General features: G+C 38.4%; 1 protein-coding gene across 6 annotated transcripts in view; it reads right to left on the minus strand.

Annotated features, from left to right (window-relative positions):
* The window catches only part of LOC139734683 (homocysteine-responsive endoplasmic reticulum-resident ubiquitin-like domain member 2 protein), a 136,394-nt gene that overhangs the window by 52,321 nt on the left and 59,144 nt on the right, over positions 1–24,929 (minus strand). For all 6 annotated transcript variants that reach the window (XM_071645474.1, XM_071645471.1, XM_071645472.1 and 3 more), the window contains 2 exons: positions 20,491–20,568; positions 18,717–18,973 (listed from right to left, as the gene is read on the minus strand). In XM_071645474.1, coding sequence (XP_071501575.1) covers positions 18,717–18,973; positions 20,491–20,568 — 335 coding nt within the window. The remainder of the gene's footprint in view (positions 1–18,716; positions 18,974–20,490; positions 20,569–24,929) is intronic.

Below are 24,929 nucleotides of genomic sequence, written 5' to 3' on the forward strand. Positions count from 1 at the left end.
TAGCAGTGACAACTTAGGGTCACATCCAGTGGTTTCCAGGTTTATGCGGGGTGTTTTCAACCTGCGCCCTCCAGTCCCGCGTTACTCATCTATTTGGAATGTAAAACCTGTCTTGGACCATTTGCGCAGACTCTCTCCAGCCAAGGCACTAAACCTCCAGCAGCTAACAAAGAAAGTGACTATGCTGCTTGCATTAATTTCTGCGCAAAGAGTCCAATTGCTACATCATATTCGGATTGATAACATGAAAAGAACAAAATCATCAATCGAAGTCAATCTAGGTCATGTGATCAAGCAGAGCAGACCCGGACATTGTGGACACAGCTTCATTTTGCAGGTCTACCTGCCAGACAGGAGACTTTGTATAATGAACTATCTTACCGAGTACCTCAACAGGACGCAAAAGTTTAGAGGCACAGAACAATTCCTCTTGTTGACTTTCAGAAAGCCACATCACCGTGCATCATCACAAACAATCTCTCGCTGGCTGAAACAAGTACTGACCGATGCAGGTATAGACACGCACAGATACAAGTCACACTCTACGAGAGCTGCCGCAGCCTCAGCTGCAGAAAGCCTGCATGTCCCTGTTGCCGAGATATTATCCAGAGCGGGATGGACTTCTGAGAAAACATTCAGAAAGTTCTACAGAAAGCCACTTCTTGACACGGGGAAATTCGTGAAAGCTCTACTGGACCAACAGCGGATCCAGGACTAGAGAAAAGGTGAATGTGAAAGGTGTGTATTCCCTGGTATATGACATATGAATGTTGACTACTAGACAGTCCCTTATGCCTATTCGGGCTTGTCATGTAGACTAAGTGCCCACAGAGCTTTAAAATCTCCTGTATTCTCATACGCAGTAATGCGTAGTCTCGATGTCGAGACTTACGAAACAAAATAGGAAGATTAAATGAGAACTTGCCTGTTCGAAATTTGATCTTTATTTTATAAGGCGAAGAGGAGAGACTACGCACCCACCTCTCCCACCCTAAAAATGGCGCCTTACTCAATGCATAATGGTAAGCTCTCAACCTTATCTTGGATTCTGATATCTGTGGACACTTAGTCACTTTAAAAATTGAACATGTGCACGCGCGCGGGATCTCCTATATTTTCATACGCAGTAGTGCCTAGTCTCTCCTCTTCGCCTTATTCATAAAATAACGATCAAATTTCGAACAGGTAAGTTCTCATTTAATCTTCCTAATAAGCATTCAATTCTAAGACAAATTTCAAGAAATATCCTCTGGTGCATTTCCATTATTTTTGCCCAAATGTCTTATGGCGTGGGGGGGGGGGTGGGGGGCTTGCTTGCCCCCTAAGAGCCCCACCCCATTTGTGTCTTTGGATTTTGTTTGAATTTGTTGCTAAGTAATTGCCTGGGATTGTTACCCCATGGTATACAGCAGCAGTATAATAACCTGTTAAATAAATTAGTTTTCTGTAAACCCCATAGCAAAACTATGTGTAACATCAGTTACGTAACGTCAGTTACTGACATGTTTACCATTAAGTTTTCATAGAACACAAAGAAAATGGACTAATGTTTCATTTCATTTGTGTATTTGCAATTGATAAACCAAGGTATGATTCCATATCAAACAAATCACTCTGAAAGGTCAGAATTATAAAATATCACAAAACTATTCCCAATCATGATTTTGCATATGTAAAAAAGCAACCAGTGGGACTCAAACCTGTCATCTAGTGCTTTCCGGGCAGCAACACTACCACCAGGCTGTCCCTGGTTGCCGGCAGTGACACGATGAACATGGAACAAACACCCAAGCTCCGAAATTCAGACACTGCTAATAGTCCCGGGCGGACAAGGCATATTAAATGAAAGCAAGATATCATTCAGAGGGGGGAAGGTTCAGGTGTGCGTTTCTTTGATTTGTCTCCCTCTGCAAATGAAATTTGTTATCGCAATTGCTGATCTGTTACAAACGTGTCTGAAAAAAGGAACCAGTGGGACTCGAACCTGTCATCTACTGCTTTCTGGGCAGCGACACTACCTCCAGGCTGTCCCTGGTTGCCAGCAGTGACACGATGAACATGGAACAAATATTCAAGCTCCAAAATTCCTGTTTTCACATTTCACAAATCTGATTTTGCAACTGTACATTGTGTATGATCTGATGAATAACTCTCAAACCAATTCAAAACATTACTTCTCTTTCCATACTTCAATTTCACAAATACACTACGGCCTACACAATAAAATGCCTAATGTTGTAAAATCTAAAAAAATATTCCAACCTAAAATGTATGATTTTCAAATGTATTCGGTATTCTTTCTATCAGTTTAGTAGTGCCATACATGTGGAATAACCACGTTATACATTGTAAACCCAAATTGTTGATGATACAAAACAAAAAATTGCTGTCAATCCGGCTAATAAAAGATATCATCAATCGAACATGAGTTCGGTGGTCATACCTCAAACCTATAAAAAGTCGAGATATGAGAGTACGCATTACTGTGAGTACAGTGCTTAACAATGAAAGTTCATTGGCCTTATGCCCTTGACCTTGTCAGACTTCACCCATATTCGCACTTGACTGACATTTTTAGGTTATGTAGCTGTGGTGTGAGTTCACCGGTCATAGCTTAAAACTGTGGAAATTTAAAGAGTACACCAAATTGTTGACAAAGCCAATGACAACAGAAAAGTGATGCCAATGTCTCGCTTCTGCCATGCAGCAAGACAACAATGAAGTAAAATTTCAAAAACAACATCTGACATTTCACTGTTTCACTGCATCTGCTGCACTTTGAGGATGCATCACTCCATGACAAGGTGGCAGGAAGAAAAAAATAAACCTCTAGGTACTATGCTTTTGAATACTAGCACTGTAGTTAATTTCATTCAGTATTGTACCCTTTTTTGACTCATACAGCATACATTTGAAAAGAAAATATCAGCACAGGATGACAGTGTGGAAATGGGCCCCTAATTTAGGAGAGGCCCTAAGGGGGCCACCCCTGGATCTGCCATAAACAAATTTAATGGTGCTCTCATTCATGTATTTACTCAAAGCACCTCAAAATAGATTTCCTTGAAATTTTCTAATTTTGGGGTTCGAAGTCCCCTGGAGGCCCATGGGGGCATAGTGCCCATTTGTACTCTACCATCCTAGTGGCAACACCTGCCAAGTTTGGTGACAAATTTTACCCCTCGTAACAATGAAGATGAAAATGTGAAAATTTGCCCCACTTGGACACCCTTGGATTGACATAAACACACTTCAAACAGCACTAACTAGAAATGTCGCTACAGCGACTGGTTATACCCCCGCCAAACAACATTTCATAAGCTTTGGTCAAAACAACATTTCATAAGCTTTGGTCAAAGAACTGAGGAAGTTGTTAAATCCGCAAGATCTTTCCTTGATCTTCTGCCATTAATATGCCGTTACCATGGCAACGTACTTTCGGGTACTGTCAAAAAATGCGTCTTGCACATCTACAACCAAAGGCACACATCTGTACCAAGTTTCATGGAAATTGGGCAAAAACTGAGGAAGTAGTTTGCAACACAAAATTTTCCATCATTTTGGCTCATAATATGTGAGCTGTTACCATGGCAACATACTTTTTGTCACTGTCAAGAAATGTGTCATGCTGACCTATATCCTAAGACAAACATTCAATATGAATTCCATGAGAATTGGAAGAACACTGATGAAGCAGTTTTGCCATGAAGCATTTTGCCCTATATTTTACCAATAACATGCCGTTACCATGGCAACGCACTTTTTGCCACTGCGGAAATATGTGTCTTGCACATTAACATATTCAGATGAACATCTGTACCTAATTTCATAAAAATTGATCAAAAACTGTGGGAGGAGTTCGCGACGCAAGATTGGTACCCATTTTTGCCCATAATATGCCGTTACCATGGCAACGTACTTTTGGGTACTGTCAAAAAATACGTTTTGCACATCTACAACCCAAGGCACACATCTGTCCCAAGTTTTATGGGAATCGGTTGAAAACTGAGGAAGTAGTTCGCGACGCAAGATTTGCAACGGACCGACCGCCCGATCGCCCGACCGCCCGACCGCCCGACCGTCCGCTGATTCCTATATACCCCCTTCAAACTTCGTTTGGCGGGGGTATAACAAATGTACTTACAGCATTTTAGCTCCATGTCATTTCGGGTTTCATAGAAGAATTTTTACAGGTTCTCCACCTTGGGGATCCTTGGCCCCCTGGTGGCCCCCTAGATGGGCATTGTGTCCATTGTACAATATGCATTTCATCTAATCTCATCAAAGCTCATCTAATCTAATCTAATATTTTGGTAGGGTAGTATAAGATATCTAAATCAAATAAAAATGATAATTCTTAAATAAATGAAGACAATCTTTACTTTCTTCATTGATCTTACTTAAGAAGAAAGAAATACAAGGATGACAAGACTGCTATTTAATATGATTTCATTGACTGTTGTTATCACCTTACATGTCCCAAGTTTTTCCTGCTAGTCTAAATGTCCAGACCTCTTCCATTCCTTTCCTCCTCCTTTTCTTTCTCCTTTCTTCCCTGCTCCTCTTTCCTCGTTCTTCATTGTCCAGTAACTGTGTGTGTGCATTTTCAGATAATGTCACACAATGTCAAGGACAAGTTAAAATATGGAGGATTTTTCATAAATGCAAATGAAAAACGCAAACGGCGTTTCCATTGATCCTTGATTTGCGAGGTGTTCCATTTTGCTCCAAACTTTTTTTGGAACAAATCTGATATGTCTTCCCTTGCTTTGTTTCCCTTGTTCGTCTTGACATCTGTTTTTTAGGTGATATGCCAGTCTGGCGTTTCACCTTTTGTGATTGTACGAATTCTTTCTTTCTTTCTTTCTTTGTTTCTTATTCTTCTTTCTTCTGCCATATTTTGTGGGCATTGTATCTCAAAAGTCTTTTAGTCAATGTCCGTGCAATTTCATACAGTCATGTGACAGAGTCAAGTCTAAGTCCTAGTATCTGGTCAGTCAGCTCAGTCACGCATGACGTCATCTATGCGCCATTTTGTCTTTTTGGAGTCAAGTCAGACGATCAGTCATATCTCTGTAATTAATAGTCACTTCTGTACCAAATTTCGTAAGCAGTATCTTCAAGTCACGTGTAATAGTATTGCATTAAAGTCAACAGTCAGGCTATCATGACGGGCGCGTACGTGGGCGTCAAAATAAAAAAATGCTCCAAATGACTTGAAAATCATTTTGCATACGTTTCAAGCCATTTTGAGCGTTTCAAAATTTTGCGCATGCACACATCCGTGCGCTCGTCATACGTGCGCATATGGGCGTACGTAATGCACAAATAGTATTTTTTGCATGAAATTGCCTTGTAATATCATTGAGCACATGTTTGCCAGGTTTGAGGAAAATCCGAGTCAATATGATGCCATACGGACGCATCAAAGTTGAAATCCTGTGTGCGCATCAATGGCGATATATATACAGTGCAAATATGACAAAAAAACAGACAATTTTAAATCTGATTTAACTCGTCAGGATGAAAGGTGACCCCCCCCATTTTCTTTATATATTCTGAAAGCTGATGAGTTGTAGATGTCATCTGATGGGTTGTCGAGACTGACAAAATGCTTTAAAATTACAAAATTCCAGTATATAAAGAAAAATATGAAAAATTTAAATGACGTCATCAAATATTTGCATATATTTGAATATATTTCATTTATCCTTGACTAATTTTCACCCAGATTTTAGTTTGTTGTAGCTTACAGTATTGTCTATCAAAGTTTTATTTACAGTTTTTGAAAATGATGTCATCACTGTGAAAAAATGGATTACATTTAATTATGCTAAATTTGACCATTTTTAGTTTTATCTCTATGGGAGTCCATTTTTTTTCGAAATGAAAATTGACATGACTTCATTCAATGAGCAGTAGGTCCTTAATCCTTGGACGGTTTTCTCCCAGCTTTTAATAAGTTATAGCTGACACTATAGGCTATCGGAAGTGTGCTCTCCATTTTTTGACTGGATGTTGGGATCATGTCTAAAAATGTGGTTGAAATTGATACTTTGGCTTCGATTGAATGAGCTGTTGAGCAAATCGTATCGTGAAGCTGGTATAGCTTGAGAGCAAGAGGCGCTGTCACCCCCATATTTTCTACACTGGTAGACTACGTCACATGCATTATTTTATAGAGTAACAATTTTTTGATTAGACGCCATCTTGGATAGTATGTAAATTAGGGTTAAAGTCAAAAATATTTTAGTCTGTATCTTAGAAAGTATGTATGCTCTATCGCCACCATATTTTGCACACATACAGACCATGGTACTCGGATCATTTTATAAAATATCGACTGCTTGGTCAGATGCAATCTTGGCTGGGTAAACTGGGGTCAAAGGTCAACAATGCTTATTTCTGTATTGGGGAATAATTAGCATGCCACTGTAAAAATACATGCTCTATGCCCACCATATTTTGAACACATGTAGACCATGTTACCAGGATCATTTCATAAAACAGCGATGTTTTGATCAGACGCCATCTTGAATATGAAAATTAGGGTCAAAGTCTAAATTTCTTACATCTCTTTAATCAGTATCTTGGAGATCACCATATGGTCTATTGTTCCCATATTTTGCAAACGTAAAGAAAATGTTACAAGGATCATTGTATTTATAACAAAAAGACTTCTTAGATTGAATCTTGGCTATGCAAATTGGGGTCAAGGTCAACAACACTCATTTCTATATTGTAGAATACACAATGTGCATTAGGGTGTGTCCTTGGAAATACATGACATATCTCCCCCATATTTTGGACACATGCGAAGTATGTTACCCTGATCATTTCATAAAATAGCGACGTCTTGATCAGACGCCATCTTGAATATGCAAATTAGGGTCAAAATGAAAAATACTTCGTACTGTATATCCGTAAATACATAGCCTGTTGCTCAAATATTTGCACACATTTAGCACATCTAGACCAGATAAATTGATTATTTTACAAGATGACAACTTTTTAATAACAATTCTGTAGTATAGTTAGTCTGAGTCCCATTGATTTGTGCTTTTTACGGCGTATCACCAAACTCGTCCCAGTGACGAGTTCATGTCTATTTTTTTTTTCTTTTTGTTGTTCTGCAGTACATGTACATGCTTTAATCTTTATTCTTTCTACTATCAAACTGAGTAGGTAGTTTCTTTCCACTGTTTGCCAATTCCCTCTGCCTCATACACCAGCCATTCTTACAAGTTATTTCCCAAGCAGTGTGTGTTATGAACTTATATAATCTGTGATTTGTTTATGTGTGTTTTTGTACATGTAAGCTGCAAGTGTACTGCTCAGTACACTTGTGAGAGTATGATGATTTGTACTGAACATACTCAGTTCAGTGTTTTCTCCATGGTACCATTTTTGTCCATGATTTAAACCAAGGACACAAATTGTACCATGGATTGCACCATGGTTTAAACCATGGACAAAAATTTTACCATGGTTTTTCTAAACCTTCTTCATGAATTGTTCCATGGTCTAAACCATGGTCTAATTATGTACCACTTTTACATAGACCACGGTTTCAAATGTCCATGGTTTAAACTTTTACCACCTTTGTGAATTCGGGCCATAAAGCCCTATCACAACCCTAACCCGAAGTCCTGGGAATAAAGATCTGAGCAACGGTTGCAGGAGTAAATGTCGCGTCACCATGTAAAAGGGGAAAAAGGAAAAATGTGCAACTATGAGCGATCATGATTATGATTACAGGGGCAGATCCAACTAGAAATGTCGCTACAGCGACTGGTTATACCCCCGCCAAACAACATTTCATAAGCTTTGGTCAAAAAACTGAAGAAGTAGTTAAATCCGCAAGATCTTTCCTTGATCTTCTGCCATTAATATGCTGTTACCATGGCAATGTACTTTCAGGTACTGTCAAAAAATGCGTCTTGCACATCTACAACCAAAGGCACACAAGTTTCATGGAAATTGGGCAAAAACTGAGGAAGTAGTTTGCAACACAAAATTTTCCATCATTTTGGCTCATAATATGTGAGCTGTTACCATGGCAACATACTTTTTGTCACTGTCAAGAAATGTGTCATGCTGACCTATATCCTAAGACAAACATTCAATATGAATTCCATAAGAATTGGAAGAACACTGATGAAGCAGTTTTGCCATGAAGCATTTTGCCCTATATTTTACCAATAACATGCCGTTACCATGGCAACGCACTTTTTGCCACTGCGGAAATATGTGTCTTGCACATTAACATATTCAGATGAACATCTGTACCTAATTTCATAAAAATTGATCAAAAACTGTGGGAGGAGTTCGCGACGCAAGATTTGTACCCATTTTTGCCCATAATATGCCGTTACCATGGCAACGTACTTTTGGGTACTGTCAAAAAATACGTCTTGCACATCTACAACCCAAGGCACACATCTGTGCCAAGTTTTATGGGAATCGGTTGAAAACTGAGGAAGTAGTTCGCGACGCAAGATTTGCAACGGACCGACCGCCCGACCGACCGACCGCCCGACCGACCGCCTGACCGACCGCCCGACCGTCCGCTGATTCCTATATACCCCCTTCAAACTTCGTTTGGCGGGGGTATAGAAATTCCAAAAAGGGGGGGGGGGAGGGCGACAAAAATATTTCTGGTGCCACTTCTGGGTTTCATCGCCTGACAAGCAAGCAAAACAAAACAAAACAAAACAAAAAAACCTTAAGCGCACAATTTTTCTGTTTCTTGGCCACTTCCAGGCTTCATCAGCTGACAAGCCAAAAACTAGAATTATCAAAAAATCAAAGTTTGCAGCAGTAGGAGGCATTTTGGGGTTACCAATCACCTGTAGGCATCCGGTTACCATGGTAACCATGCACAATATTATAACTTACAATGAATCCCACTGTATTGCTGACATCTCTAGCAACATGTACATATATAGTTTTATGCAGTTTTGATGGATTATTCATGAAATAAATGCAAAAACCGTAATAAGTTTGTCATTTTCAGTGCCCCAATAGCGACAAGCGTCACCGACCTTAGTCTTGATTTCTAGCCGTTTTTATTTCGTCTTTATTTCTCTGAGTTGCAGCTTGTGTATTGTGCAGAAGCCCGCTGTATTGCGCTAAGCTGAGTGAGGGCACATACCCAGTGATTGCAATTCAGGCGTCGCAATCACTGGGTATGCGCTCTCACTCGGCTAGCTCCAACTCGGAGAAATAAAGACGAAATAAAAACGTCTAGGAACAGTACTACACCGACCCCAGCTTGGCGTGAAAAGTTAGTTTGCTGGCAAAACCCTTGTTTGTTGAAGAAACAGTCTGTGTGCACTAAGACTACTACACGCACCACTGGCACTGGATGAGTGGCGCCTGTAGCAGTGCTAGTGGTGCGTGTAGTAGTCTTGGCGTGCGCAGACTCTTTTACGTTTGTTCTAACAAATAATGATGAAAAGTGGCCTGTAAAATCCTACTGACACCACAATTTGGAATCACATACTACCTGGGGATGTTCATGGAGGTCCCATCTACCACCCTGTCTGGTCAAACCTTTTCTGCGGGGTGGGTTGAACGAACTCCTTAATTAAGCCCCTTACAGGAATTAGCGCCTTGACTATCATAGCTTGAATGGTTTATTTTAATACAAAAATGAGTGGTTACCATGGCAACACATTTTCCTTAAACTAACACATTGGTGCCTTGCAAAACTACACTTCTAGATCATGATACATATTAAATTTGACTTTAATTGCTTGAATGATGGAAAAGTTATTTCAATCTGCGAGGTTTTGGTAAAATTGTGCTTACCATGGCAACGGTTTGTGTGACAAACACATCTATACCTGAGGGCCATAATGCCTACCAAATTTGGTTTCAATTGCTTGAAAACTGTGGAAGAAGTTCACTCCACAGGATTAAAAAAAAAAATGTCATTACCATGGCAACGCATTGTCCGATACAAATACAAAGGACATTTTGCAAAACTACACTTAAAGAGCATCACACACACCAAATTTCACCTTCAAAGATTAAATGGTTCAATTTGATACAAAAAAGAGTGGTTACCATGGCAACAGATTTTTCTTATATTAATACATTGGTGTCTTGCATAACTGCACCTCCCGATCATCATAGTATACTAAATTTGACCGTAATTGCTTGATGTCAAGTTATTCAATCCACAAGGTTTTGGTAAAATTATGGTTACCATGGCAATGCTTTTGTCAGACAAACACAAAAATTATGTGTTCCACATCTATGCCTCAAGGCAATAATGCCTACCAAATTTGATTTCATTTGCTTCAAAACTGTGGAAGTTGTTCACTCCACAAAATTTCGAAGAAAACATGCGGTTACCATGGCAACGCTTTGTCAAGTACAAACACAAAGAGTGTCTTGCATAACTACACCTATAGATCATCATAGATACCAATTTTGAAATTGATTGCTTAAATACTATGGAAGTTATTCAATCCACAAGGTTTTGGTAAAATTATGGTTACCATGGCAATGCTTGTCCGACAAACACAAAAAAGATGTCTTGCACATCTATACCTCAATATTTAAAGCTTCATTTAAATTGCTTCAAAACTGTAGGAGTTCGCGACGCAAGATTTTGAAACAGACTGACCGACCGACTGCCCAACCGCCCGCCCGACCAACATCACGGTGATTCCTATATACCCCCTCCACACTATGTGTGGCGGGGGTTTAATAATTGGAGTTTTTTTGGATTTAAGCAAAGCTTTTGATACAATTGATCATCAAATTTTAATTTACAAACTACAGTCAAACCTGTCTATAGCGGCCACCCAAGGGAGACGAGAAAAGTGGCCGTTATAGACAGGTTATCCAACTTTGTGTGCATTGCCTACAATCCCTACATGTACCAGGGATCTCGCCAGCGTATATCACCCTTATCGGCGCCAACAAGCATGCGGTTTGAAGAAACAATTGCCGACAAGGGTAACACCATGCGTGAACTTGCTTGACGAGCTAAGTTCGGACCAATTTCTCGCCTTTTTTACTCTTTATTATCTGGCTAGAAAAGAAGCTATATGTTGAAAGGAGCAGCAGTTTACAAGCGCAAAAAGTTATTCACGCAGTCACCGCACCAACGCGGCTCAACATAGCGACGTACTAGCTGCACATACACACCACATCACACACTTGCTCACTCACATGTGGTCTGATTCGGGATCCACACACACATGCACCAGGGTTGCACCCAGCCGGCCACAGACAGCCGCCTGCGTGTACGACGGTATTGTGAGAGGGAGAGAGAGGACGGAAAGAGAGGGTCGGAGGCCGAGGAAGGCTGACACGTGCTCGCTTGTTGTCACGCTTGTTGTCGGGTTACGCAAAAACAAATGATATGAAATGCATGCCCCCCTCCGCCACAGGCTGTATTTTTTTTTTTTTTTTTGCTGCTTTGGTTTGTTTGTTCGTTTGTCTGCCTGTCTGTCTCTCTATTCGCAAAATAAGTCAAAATTTGGGAACAGATTGGGATGAAATTTTCAGGAACAGTTGGTTGGTAAAATGGCGCAAGGAACAGATGATTAAATTTTGATAGTGAGCAGGATTTATAATATCACTGGAATTCACTGCCAGGATCCAGGATTTTTAGACTTTGTTTCGTATATTTGAAAGGATTCGTATCAATTCTTTAGGAAGTTGGCCATCGGCAATGACGCAAAATTAGATGCGTTAAAAGCATTGCCGCAGAGAGAAAATTAACCCCATCTTTCGTTAAAAAAGAAAAAAGAACGTGCGATGCAGTAAGCAAATGCAAATTGTTATTTTTTTTTTTGGTAGTTTCAGCGGGTTATTTTTTTTTAAATTTAAAAAGCTATGTGTTCCATTTGGGCCTTTTCACTTTCCATGGATTTGTGAACGTCATTCGTGAATATTCCATTTTCCTTCTCCGGGCCTAAATTTATAGTAATTCTGTCATGATGGTCTTTCAAATTCAACGTACGTAATGCTCCGCGTGCTTCTGGCTTGGTTTGTTAACAGGTGGGTTAGGGGGCCTTCATGGGCAGAAAATAAATGGATAATCATTCATCGATGTTCCCAGTTGGTTTACATGCTATCTACACGCTGTTTACGACCACTGAAGCAAGGTGGCAGTACGCGCGGCATTCCTTTATCTGACACCTGGCTATCGTGGAAATTTCGTGGAAATTTCCACAAGCCATGATATCAAGTTTCCCCACTGCCTGTGGTCGTGGTTTTTTTCTTATTCTTCATTACGAACATCAATTTGTTCAACTTGAAAAGTGTAGATAATTTGTTTCGAGCACTAGTTTCTTTCTTTTTTTTATTGCAGCGTCGGTAACATTTTGTTTTGTTCATCGTCCGTGCATGGTAGGGGTTCATGGGAGGAGAACGATAGGAATGACTGGGGAGAAAATAAACTGAAAGAAGGAAGCATCTTTTGAGCAAGCTGTCCTTGTTTTTCTCTACACCAGCATCAGTTAATATCACCACCAAGGTTCATTTTTTTCCTCCGGCTAGATAACTCAAAAAAGTTATGAATGGACTTGAATTCAATTTTCTCGGAAATTTTGATAATGCAAGGAATAAATAGTGCCAATGATCCATAGATAGGCGGAGTTCCGAGCCCTCTCCCTTCCCACCCTGTAGTTCATTATTGAAATATTTGTTCTCCATCACCGATATGAAGTTTGCTCTCCTTTCCATTTCGTACTTCCATCCCTTCTCTGTCCCAATCACTGTAAATGTGTGAAAATGGATCCGTTTGGGATTCATGAACACAACGTATAATGTATTACATTAATGTTCATTAGGGAAGTTTGGTTTGTGTGTGTGTGTGTGTCTGTGTTTATTCATTTTTTTTTTATCATGCTCTTGCTTCAAGGAGCTACGCTTTTCCCGCGTAAAATTAATAATGGATACCGCACGCAGAGGCCCACGTTTTGACGTGAAGAACCATACATTCTTTATCTATTTATAATAGTTTTTTTAATCTAAAATAAAGAATGTTTGGTTGCTCAAGTAATGTAAAAAATATTATTTTGACATTTCATGCGCGTAACTGCCGAGCATTTTCTTTTTTTTTTCCTTTTACGGGAGAGAGCGAAATGTTCTTCTCTTTAGCAATGACGGCCTAGGCATATATACATATCATATTTGTGACGCAGTTTTGATTTTCGTTAACACATGAATTGTTTTCCTTCCAGATCAGTTCTTGATTTAGTGAAAGTTAACAATGTTTTTCACATTCACAAAAGCAGTTTGGTTAGCCAGTGTTCAGTTCACTGCCAATGAAATTTCTAAATAAAGCGATGCCCCAAACGGTTTTACTCTGAGGGTTTGTTCCGAATAATGATAGAATAATACTACATTCCTTATTATTTTGAAGGTTCGTTAATTGGACAATAATAAGAAACAATGTCTGTTAATTTCCAAACAAAATCAGTTTTGTTATTTCGAACGTTCTGCCAGTGAAATTTCGGAATGAAATAAAGTTTTCTTACTCTGAGGGTTCGTTACTCCGACAGAAAAAAATAGTAATGAAATAGTACTAGATTCTATATTCTGAAGGTTCGTTAACCGAAAAAGAATAAAGAAAAAAATGTCTGTAAATTTCAAAATGAAATCAGTTGTCATTTCGAACGTTCTGCCAGTGAAATTTCGGAACAAAATGACGGCACAAAACAGCGTGTTTTCGTACTCTAAGGGTCTGTTACTTCGACAGAAATAGTAATGATAAAATAGTACATTGTAGATTCTTTATTCTGAAGGTTCGTTAACCGAAAATTAAATAAAGAAAAATGTCCGTAAACTTCAAAACGAAATCAGTGTGTCATTTCGAACGTTTTGACCTTTGACCTCATGACCTCAAACTTTCACCAGAGAATCTTAATTGGGTAATACATGTATACACTAAGTTTCAAGAAAATATCTTCAGGCAATGCATAGATATGGAGGAAATAGTGAAATTTTACATATTTGACCTTGACCTTTTGACCTTGACCATGTGCACCCAAGAGTTGATAGGCACAACTTCACCCCCTAATAAACATACACGCCAAGTTTCAATAGGATACCTCAAAAGGTTTTTTAGTTACGCTTGCCACAAAATTCATTACGGACGGACGGGCGGACGGACAACCTGAAAACATAATGCCTCCGGCACCACTTCGTGGCGGAGGCATAGAAACACGCTGAATTACCAGCTCGGCTACTGCTCGATCAGGTCTGTGGCCGCTATAGACAGGTTAAAATCTACCGCGGGAAACAAAATTTGTGGCCACTGGCCGTATTAGACAGGTGGCCGCTATACACAGGGTCTTTAACGGGTTTTTCTCTCGGGGGATTTTTCAGTGGCCGCTCTAGACAGGGGGTCGCTATAGACAGGTGGCTGCTAAGGCAGGTTTGACTGTATCAAAATAAGGTATAAGAGGTATAGCTCTTTCCTGGTTTAAAAGTTATCTTTTTAATCTTAAACAATTTGTTTTATTTCAGTCTAAAACTTTTTCTTATTCCGATATTACCTGTGGCGTGCCCCAGGGTTCAATCCTCAGACCTATTTTTTTTTGTTGATATTATAAATATTATCAAATCATCACATCTTCTTCATTTCATATTATTTGCAGACAACACAAATATATTTCATTCAAACAAATGTATAAATACTCTTATTAACACTCTGAATACCGAATTGTCCAAGGTATCTAAGTTGTCTTTGAACGTTGATAAAACCTGTTTTATGCACTTTAAGAGCCCTCAATCCCGTACTAATCACAAAATAGATATTTTTACGGACAGTGTACTTATTAGTGAAAAGATATCCACCAAGTTCTTAGTTGTTATTTTGGATTCAACTTTGACTTGGAATGAACATATTCAAAAAATACGTACTTTGATTTCGAAAGCGATTGGTATGCTCTATAGGTTTAAACCAATTTTGACAAAGAATGTTATATATTCTAATCTTGTACAGCTCTTTTGTTCTACCACCTAATTCAATTATTCTAAAATCGTATGGGCAACTATAATAATTCCAAAATTGATTTGTTATTTCATTTGCAGAAAAAAGCTGTCCGAAATTGTACACATTCACCTTATTTAGCCCATACCGATCCTCTAGATTTAAACGACTGAAAATATTAAAAGTAAATGATTTTCAAATTTATTAATCCGCCATTTTTATGTTCAAATACATCTGACAATTTACTACCGTTCTTCCATGATACTTTCATCTCAAATAGCTAAGTACACTCCTATCCTACTCGTCATTGCAATGACATTTATCTACATAACCCGAATCTAATTGTCGCTCATAAATCTATCCGACACCATGGACCGGATATATGGAATTCTCTTCCTGAACAAATTAAAGCGCGCATATCACATTTTTCTTTTAAAGCAAACATGAAAAAGTACATTACATCAAGTTATGGGAATTAGCTGATATCTGACCTTTGTAACCAAAAACTGCATAGTTTAATTTTTAATGTTTTGATACCCCCCAGTCTCCTTACATCAAACTATTCAATAAACATAATTATTTAAATTTTCCTATCTTAAAAAGGCACCTAGTATCGCGCACCTGCTGGGCTCTTTCACTTGCACCAGCACTCACCTCACTCACCTCATTCTCTGTATATATAGTGTCTATACAATTTTAGTTGTTGCAATGTGATGCCAAAATGTCACTGTTTTGTTTTGTCTTGCTTTTTCTTTTCTTTTCAATAAGTATACAAGATATATGTTTTGCCAATTTTCTTTTTTTCTTCTCTTTTAAGGCTGTTCACCGATCCTCAGCAAGTCTAAATAAAATCCCATGAAAAATGAGGTTACATGTAGTATAGCACATAAAAGAAATATGACATGGCATCCTTAAAAGTCAGAACAATGAGGGCGCTGTCAATGGAAACTTTTGTTACCTAGAATAACCCCCCAACAAACCTCCATAGCAAGTTTGAATAAAATCCGACAAGAAATGTGACATAGCCTCCAAGTCGGAACACTGAGGGCGCCGTCACCACAAACTGTTGTGTCCTTCATGTGGAATGACCACCCATACACCTTCTTAGCAAGTCTGAGTAAAATCCAGTAACAATCAAGTTATTGCATAAATAAGCATTTTTGCAAATTTTGACATGATCAGGGTGACCTTTGACCCTGTAAAAGGTGGAACAGTGAGGGCAGCATTATCAATAGGTATAGGTGTATAGATATGACTATGATACATTTACATACCAAATTTGAAAAAAATCGGTCAAGAAACAAGGCCAGCGTCGCACACACAAGCAGACCCTGTTAAATTTACCTTTTCATGTATAAAGACGGAACAAGCGAGAGCGCCACCACCAAAAACAATGGGCATCTTTATTTCACTATAATGCACCTTTTGGCCAAATTCGAAGAAAATCTGATAAGAAATGTGGCTGATAGAGCGCACACAAGAAATGTCACATGGCATCCAAGTCGGAACACTGAGGGCTCCGTCACCACAAACTGTTGTGTCCTTCATGTAGAATGACCACCCATACACCCTAGGAAGTCTGAATAAAATATGTTGAGTAACAATCAAGTTATTGCATAAATTAGCACTTTCGCAAATTTTGACATGATCAGGGTGACCTTTGACCCTGTAAAAGGTGGAACAGTGAGGGCAGCATTATCATTAGGTATAGGTGTATAGATTTGACTATGATACATTTACATACCAAATTTGAAAAAAATCGGTCAAGAAACAAGGCCAGCGTCGCACACACAAGCAGACCCTGTTAAATTTACCTTTTCATGTATAAAGACGGAACAAGCGAGGGCGCCATCACCAAAAACAGCAGGCGTCTTGCTGTTACCATAATACACCTTCATGCCAAATTTGAAGATGATCTAAGCAGAACTGCAGCCAGTAGAGAGCTCACAAGAAAATCTCTGCGGCTGACGCGGACGCGGCGCAACGAGGCCAAATCCATAGTATCCTCCGAACTCTGTTCAGGGGATACAATGACTGTATTCGATGCAAAAAATTCTTAATAAATTCATTTGAATTCGAAACAAAATCCAAGCTCTAAAAGCGAACCAAAGCGAACCCATTCAATGCGTACCGCATCATACTGTGTCAGACTTGGAGCATTTGAGTGCTCTGTGAAGAAAGGAGACACTTGTATCTCATGAGTTCTTTTTAGAGGGGAGTCATATATTTTGTAGCAACAGGGTCATTCATTTGGCGCACTTAAGCTACTTACAGATGTTCCAAACAAGAGAATGAACTCTTTGCATTACAACGCATGTGTGTGTTACGCGCATTCTTCTCGTACCAACTTCTGGTACAATTATGGTTTGCCTTTGGAGCACATTGGGAAGTGATCCATTTTTGGCTTGTATAGTACAGTATGGTATACTTCAGGAGTGTTCGAATGCTCCTCTGGCGCGGGTACGGCATGGGTACAGTACGCTTTAACCCTAAAAAGGCCGGGGGGGGGGGGGGGGTTGAATCAACCCCCCCCTCGACATTTTTCGCGACTACTCCGCCGCGCGAAATTTTTTGACCGCGCCGTTCGCTGACTTTTTACTTTCAAGTCTCGCGCATCTTTTGACACCATTTTCGGAAAATCGCGCATACCATTATGACGCTGCATGACATTTTATACATGCCTGTCAGGCCAAAAATGGCTCAAAAACGTGATTTTGTGTACAAAGTCTATGCAAATGGAGTTTTCTCTTCTTATTCATAAAGATATGATTATTTTCACTTTCATAGGCTGAAACTGATTAATTTTAGCATAATTATGCTTGAAATAGATTCTGTCATAAATTTTGCGGAAAAAAAAAGGATAAAACAACAGGTCGAAAAAACAAAGAAATACATAAGAAATTCATAAAACAATAAAATACACAAGAAATTGACTTTGATACCAATTTTTTTTTCAAGTACATTGTTAGGAATGCTACAAAGAATGTTTTCACCAAAAATTAGGATTCTAGGAGCTTTAATTTCTGATTTAGAGCAAAATATATGATTTTATGCATATATTAGCATAATTAATTATGACAAAAGTTTCCATTTCTTTTTGTATAGCATGGTAGAATACGCCACAGGCAATGCACGTGCCAAATTTCATAGCGATTGCGCGATCTATGGCCGAGATCTCGGGGGGGGGGGGGGGGGGGGGGGGGGGTTGAATCAACCCCTCCCCAGCCACAGAACACCCAAAAAAGCCCGGCCTGGTTAGGGTTAAAAGAGCGCTTAAATGCACCCCAATACTCGTACTTGGCCGTTATTCCTGTAACGTGATGCTCCTCAAACACACAAAATCTTTTAGTTAGGACATGTGCGGATAGATGAGGGCACCCCTTGCCAAGCATCATAGATAGCGGGCCTGACTGAATTGCAGTTAAAGAGCTCGTAATTAGGCCTAACTCTTGTGAGTGCTAAAATTCTTCCAGTGAATGTACACCTGTGTGCACTTGCTTCGTACGCATGGCATTGAGGACATTGCACGTGGCATACTTCACTTTCAGAGTTTATCAAGTTTGGCTCATTGGTAGCCGTGAGTCCTATTCATTGATGATAAGCACCATGTACACATAAAATGTTGGGAGCTAATTTTGCCTATCACAAATGGCAACATGGCTGTGAGAGCACAGCTAAGAACAACAAACTATCTAATTGGAATTAATTTAGTTCAATCACACACACGGATTCAATGACTCTACTGGATACTTACTTGGCACTTTGTAGAAGAGTTTGGTGTGGGGATGGCAATGATGGTTGCAATGTGTGAATCGGAGGCACCATTGATGTTGACTGGGAAGACGTTGTTCTCTGCCTTATACCATCATTCCCTAATAATGCAGGAGACCAGTTAGACCGTGTCCTATTCACTGCCTCTTGACTCCGTTTGCTGCATGCCTCTTGCTTTGCTTGGTCCTCTGGAGAAGGGGTGCACACCAGGTGAACTGTGCATTTATCTTTCACATCATTCTGTAAAAATACGCCAAAGGAACGAGAGTATCTGTAAAGTTTCTCATTTGCTTTCAAATAAACATGGATATTGGTTACAATATATTTGTTTACAATTTGACTCTATTCCCAATGAATGCACTGAAAATGCACTGCTTTATAAAGTATGTGAATTCAAAGAAGACAAACACCAAGCAATGTCTCTCAGTTCAGTGCTCATTTACATCAAAGTGGGGCAATTTGTCAATCAATTGCAATAAAGACATCTTGACGAAGACAAACACCAAGCAATGTCTCTCAGTTGAGTACTTATAAACGTCAATGCGGGGCAATTTCTCAATTACTTTCAATAAACTTGATGGAAGAATACCATTGATTTGATGATAGAAATATAGATATACATGTATGCATAAATATATTCATAGTATATAGTAAGGATAATAATGAACAGTTAAACTAACAATTCTAATTATCATTCAATTCATGATAATAATTAGCATTTTTGTTTGTATTTCATTATAATAATCATTGTGTGGAATTTGGATATTGCATTTCACTGTTTTCATGGAACACTGTGTGTGTGTGTGTGTATTTAAATTGTGTGGTCTGATACGTGTGGGTACAGGAATGCGATACTATAAAGTAAGAAATGTTCGTGGCATAAAATTGTCACAAATTGCAGTTGACTGCCCTTTTCACGCGGAATGAAATTTTGGAATAGCAAACTGCCACTGGTATTCAATGCCTATCATGTAGACAAGAGTTTTCGCATGTATATCAATTGCGCAAATCTTGGCTCTCCTGAAATTTATGAACCTAAAAATGCACTTTAACATTTGGGATTTTACAGTATATGGAGCGATGTGAAACTAAAGAACAGCTTTTAGAGTTTAGTACATTGTAAACGATAATCTTTGTTCATTTTATCAACTACACACAAACTTATTCATACTCAGTTTTACCAAGGAGGTTCAAGAGTAGAGTTCCAACTGGCTACAATTATTCAAACAGCTGTCAGTTTTCTTTGGATGCACGAAAGAATTCCACAAGAGGACGTGCATTGCCCCTTTGATGACTGGGGGTTGCTGCCGCCATCTTTCTGAGCAATCTGAAGATTAATTGCTAATGCTACGATTATATTGGGCTTATTTTGCTGTTTCTATACCTAATGAATGAAATTTCACCTAAAGTTGTGTGCAAAAGCATAAATCTGAGCTATATCGAATGTAAGTGTTTGAAATTACGCTCCTGGAAAACTGACTTCATCACTTTTTTTATTTTGTCAGACAAATAAACCGATATGGTATAATCTTCCAGTTTAGTTCTTTTTAATTGATATGTCATAATAGTCTAAAGATATGTCACAGTCACTCATCATCACACCAGTTTTAATCCACATCTGCATAGATTTTTTTTAAAACAAGGATGGCCGGATTTACCTAGCAGCTCTCATGCCCTCCCACCATCTCTTCTTTCTTGGGCATTCTCCTTTCTCAAATGTAAACATTTTGTTTAAATCATTTCAATTCCATACTTACAACTGTCAGAACATCCTTCAAGACCAGATTATCTTGTAACAACTTGCCGGAGAATATGATTCTTTGACTTTGTTCATTCTGGAAAAAACATAGAAGAAAACATTTAAAAATGAACATACTCAGAATCTAGAAATGTCATTGTGGTGACTGGTATGCCTCTGCCATTATACATGGTTCTCCTGATAGGTCTATAATATGTCATGACAATGTGTAACGACAGTTACACATAACTGGCATTTTACAATGACATGTTTATCATGTTGTGTTGTGTGTTTACTTTCCTTGAACTACGTTTATTTTGGAAGGATGGCTACATTGTTTAAGATAGAAGGTTTTGGGGGATTTGAGGATTTTTACTTGACCTTTGACCTTTTCATTAAGTTTATGCATTGAGTAATTTCAAAAGGTATGGAGAAATTAGAAATATCGCTATGGTGAATGTATGTCTCTGCCATAATGCTTGGTCCTCCAATAGGTCTATAATATATCTTGACAATGTGTGATGACAGTTTAACATGATTGGTAAAATATCAAAATGACAGGTTTGTCACAAATGTGTTGGATGTTCACTTCCCTTAAACTAGATTTAATTGGATGAATGGCTCAGAATATAAAGGACGGACGGACAACCTGAAAACATAATGCCTCCGGCGACACTTCATGGCGGAGGCTTAAAAATGCAATTTTGATATTGAATAGTAGAATCTTAGCATTTAACCTGAGCTTTAAACCTTGACCTTTTACTCTATGACCCTAAAACCCCCAATTTTGGACTGAGCATTTTCTGGCCTAGGCCTAGGCTATCATGCATAAAGTTGAACTACAGGACTCATGAGGTGAATGCAGGGCATGTGCATAACTTAGAGCTTTGTGAAACAAGGTTAAAGTTGTGCATAAAGTTACATGCATGATTTGGGGACTTAGTATGCTTGACTTCACTCTTGTATCTTTGTAAGCATCCCCCTTGTCAAGGTAACAAGGCAAGTGCCAATATGCGTCTCGCCCATTTGCGTAGAAGAAACTACTGTTTTCTAACTCCAGGAAGTTCACTGACCCCACCCAGCGTCCTCGCCAAAAAATGAAGTACGCGTGGCGGAAAAGTGCCGTCAGGCAGTTTGAAATATTTACGCGTGGTTGCTCAAACTGAACATGTGGTCGGGTCGTCGGGGGAAGAAACAGCGCTTACACACCGATATGCGCATGCGCGAGAAGCATGCACAAAAAAAAAGAAAAAAAAAGAGAAAGGGACAATTGGTGCGACATCGCGCTGTCAACGCTGCGTTATAATGTCACAGCTTGGTAGCTAAAAAAATGTTACTAAAAATGTCCGAAATCATCCCTCCGTTTGAAACAGATCTTATGCTGGGCCCGACACTAATGGTGGCCCGGGGCCACCAAAAAAGCACATCGGGCCATCAAAAAAGCACGTCGGGCCACAAAAAAAGTCGGATGTTTGCCTTTGCTTTTGGAAATGAACAGCGGTTACAATCAGCTCCATACGATGCTAAGATAACTGTCGGATGTTTGCTTTTAAATTTCGAAATGAATAACAGTAATATTTAGTTGCGTTCGATGGTAAAATTAACGTTTGATGTTTGCTTTGACGTTCGGAAATGAATTACAATAATTATAGTATTCAACTCCGTACGATGATAAAATGAATGCCGGAAGTTTGTTTTTACGTTCAAAAGTAATTAACAATAGAATTTAGCTCCGGAAGATGCTAAAATAAATGTTGATTGATCCCTTTCACGTTCAGAAATGAATAACAATACTATTCAACTCCGCACGATGATAAAATAAATGTCTGATGTTTGCTTCTACGTTCGAAAGTAAATAACAATAACTTTCAGCTCCGGAGGATGCTAAAATAAATGTCAGATGAGTGTTTTTACGTTCGGAAGCGAATAGCAATAATATTCTGCTCCATACGATGCTAAAATAACAGTCTGGTTTTTGCTTTTAAATTTCAAAATTTATAACAGTAATGTTCTGCTGCGTTTGATGATAAAGTAAATATATGATGTCTGCCTTGACGTTCAAAAATGAAAAACAGTATAACATTCGGCTCCATACAATGCTAAAATAATTGTCAGATGATTCATTTCACTTTCGGAAGTGGACAGCAGTAACAGTTGGCTCAGTACGATAATAAAATGAATGACGGATGTTTCCTTTTAAATTTGGAAATGAATAACGGTAATATTCTGTTCCGTACGATGCTAAAATAAATAACAGATTGTTGCTTTTACCTATGGAAATGATTAACGGTATCAATCGGTTTAGATAGATGCTAAAATGAATAGCGGATGTTTGCTTTCACGTTCGGAAATGAATAAGGATAACATTCAGCTCCGTAAGATGCTAAAATGCTAAAATGAATGTCGGTTGTTTGCTTTTAAATTTAAAAATCGTTAACGGTGTAATTCGGCTCCGTAAGGTGCTGAAATACTATAGTAAATGTTGGATGATTGCTTTTACAAAGAGAAATGAATAACGGTAACTTTCGCCTCTTTACAATGCTAAAACAAATGTCGGATGTTTACAAATGTCTGCAAATGCTCCCACTCTCTCATTTCAAACTAAGTTTTGATCACCTAAATAGGCATCAACTTTTATGATAATCTATAAGCCTATTTGCTAAATCTTAGAACTCAGAATAATGGTACAAGATGATTGAATTTTCTATTCATTTATTTCAGACATGGGTACCTGTATCACTTCAGTAATACTTTCTTTTTATTTTTTAACGGACCGGTATCACACTGCAACGCTACGTTTAGCTTAGCTCTGCGTCGCTGAAAATGTGATTTATAGTCTGCGAAATCATCTTTTCTTTCATGACAATAGTGGATACATATCACTTAATAAAGTATTGGTTTGCATAACTTTTTACACTTTCTTTTGCGTTTCTTTTTTCATTTCAAGGATTGCACTAATTTGAAGAAAAGAAGAAAAAGAAAGAAAATATTGGTGCTACTTTAACGAAGCGTTAACCCGCCATAAAAGCTGCGTTTACATTAACTTTGCGTTGCTGAAAATGTGACTAAAAGTCTTCGTAATTATCTTTCCTTTAATGCAATATTGTTGATACTTGTCACGTAATAAAGTGGAAGTTTGCATCGCTTTCATCCTTTACTTTTGTGCGTTTCTTTCTCTATTTCAAGTCTCACACGATTAAGAAGAAAAATATGAGTAAAGGAAGAAGTTTTGAAAAAGAAAAGAAAAAGAAGAAAATATTGATGGAACTATAACAAAACGGCATCGCGGTATCAAAGCTGCATTTATAGCTTAACTTTGCGGTGCTGAAAATGTTACTTCCAGTGTCTGAAATTATGTTTTCTTTCATCATACAATGACATAATTGTTGTTATTCACCATGTAACGTGAAGTGAAGATTTGCATCTTAGCACTATTTCCTTTCATCTCATTTTTTTTCTCTTCTTCAAAAATCACGCTATTTAGAAGAATGTGGAAAGAAAACGAAGATGAGGGGAAAAAAAATAGTGCAACAATCGCAATGAAGCAGCATCCATGCTCTATCAATGCTGCATTTAGTTTAACTAAACGTCTCTGTGAAGTGACTTAAGTGTCCAAAATTATTTTCTTTCATGACATGATTGTTGATATTTATCACGTAACTAAAGCATAAATTTCAATCGCATTTACATAATTTCTTTGGCTTTTTTATGTCAAGAGTCGCGCACTATAGAAGAAAAAGTAACAGCAAGAAAAGATTAAAAGAAGAAAGTATTACTGGAACGAACTGAGCGCAGAGTCAGCCGCCTTGCACTAAATGTGACTTTGAAAATATCTTCGAAATTATCTATTCTTTTATGACAATATTGTGGATACTTATCACTTAATAAAGTGAGGGTTTGCATCGCTTTCATACTTTCTTTTGCGTTTTTTTTTTCAAGGATTACACTGATTTGAAGTAAAAGGGAAAAAGAAGAAAATATCAGTGCAACAAGATAACAGAAGCCCAGCATCTCGCTATATGAAAGCTGCGTTTTAGCTTCCTTGCGTCACTGAGAATGTGACTACAGTTCATTTTATTTTATCATTCAAGAATCGCGAAATTTAACAGAAAAGAAAAAGCAATGAAATACTTAAAAAGAAGAAAGTATGAGTGGAACAAACTCATCGCAGAGTCAGTGACATCACACTATCAATGCTTTTTGTCACTAAAATGTGGCATTAGAGTTCGAAATTATCATTTTGTTTATAATCGTTAGTACTTTATCAAGTAATAAAGTGCTGGTTTGCATCACACTTTATCCTTTCGTCTATTATTCCCTATACTTCAAAGATCACGCGATTTAGGAGAACATGGAAAGAAAAGGAAGAAGAAGTAGGCCTAGCCTACATGTAAAAAAAATTGTGCAACTATAACGAAGCGGTATCTGCAACTATCAACGCTGCATATTATGCGTCAC

The sequence above is a fragment of the Diadema antillarum genome, unplaced genomic scaffold (assembly GCF_040938485.1).
Source record: "Diadema antillarum isolate AM-2024a unplaced genomic scaffold, OU_Dant_1.0 seq00000539_RagTag, whole genome shotgun sequence".
Classification (NCBI taxonomy): domain Eukaryota; kingdom Metazoa; phylum Echinodermata; class Echinoidea; order Diadematoida; family Diadematidae; genus Diadema; species Diadema antillarum.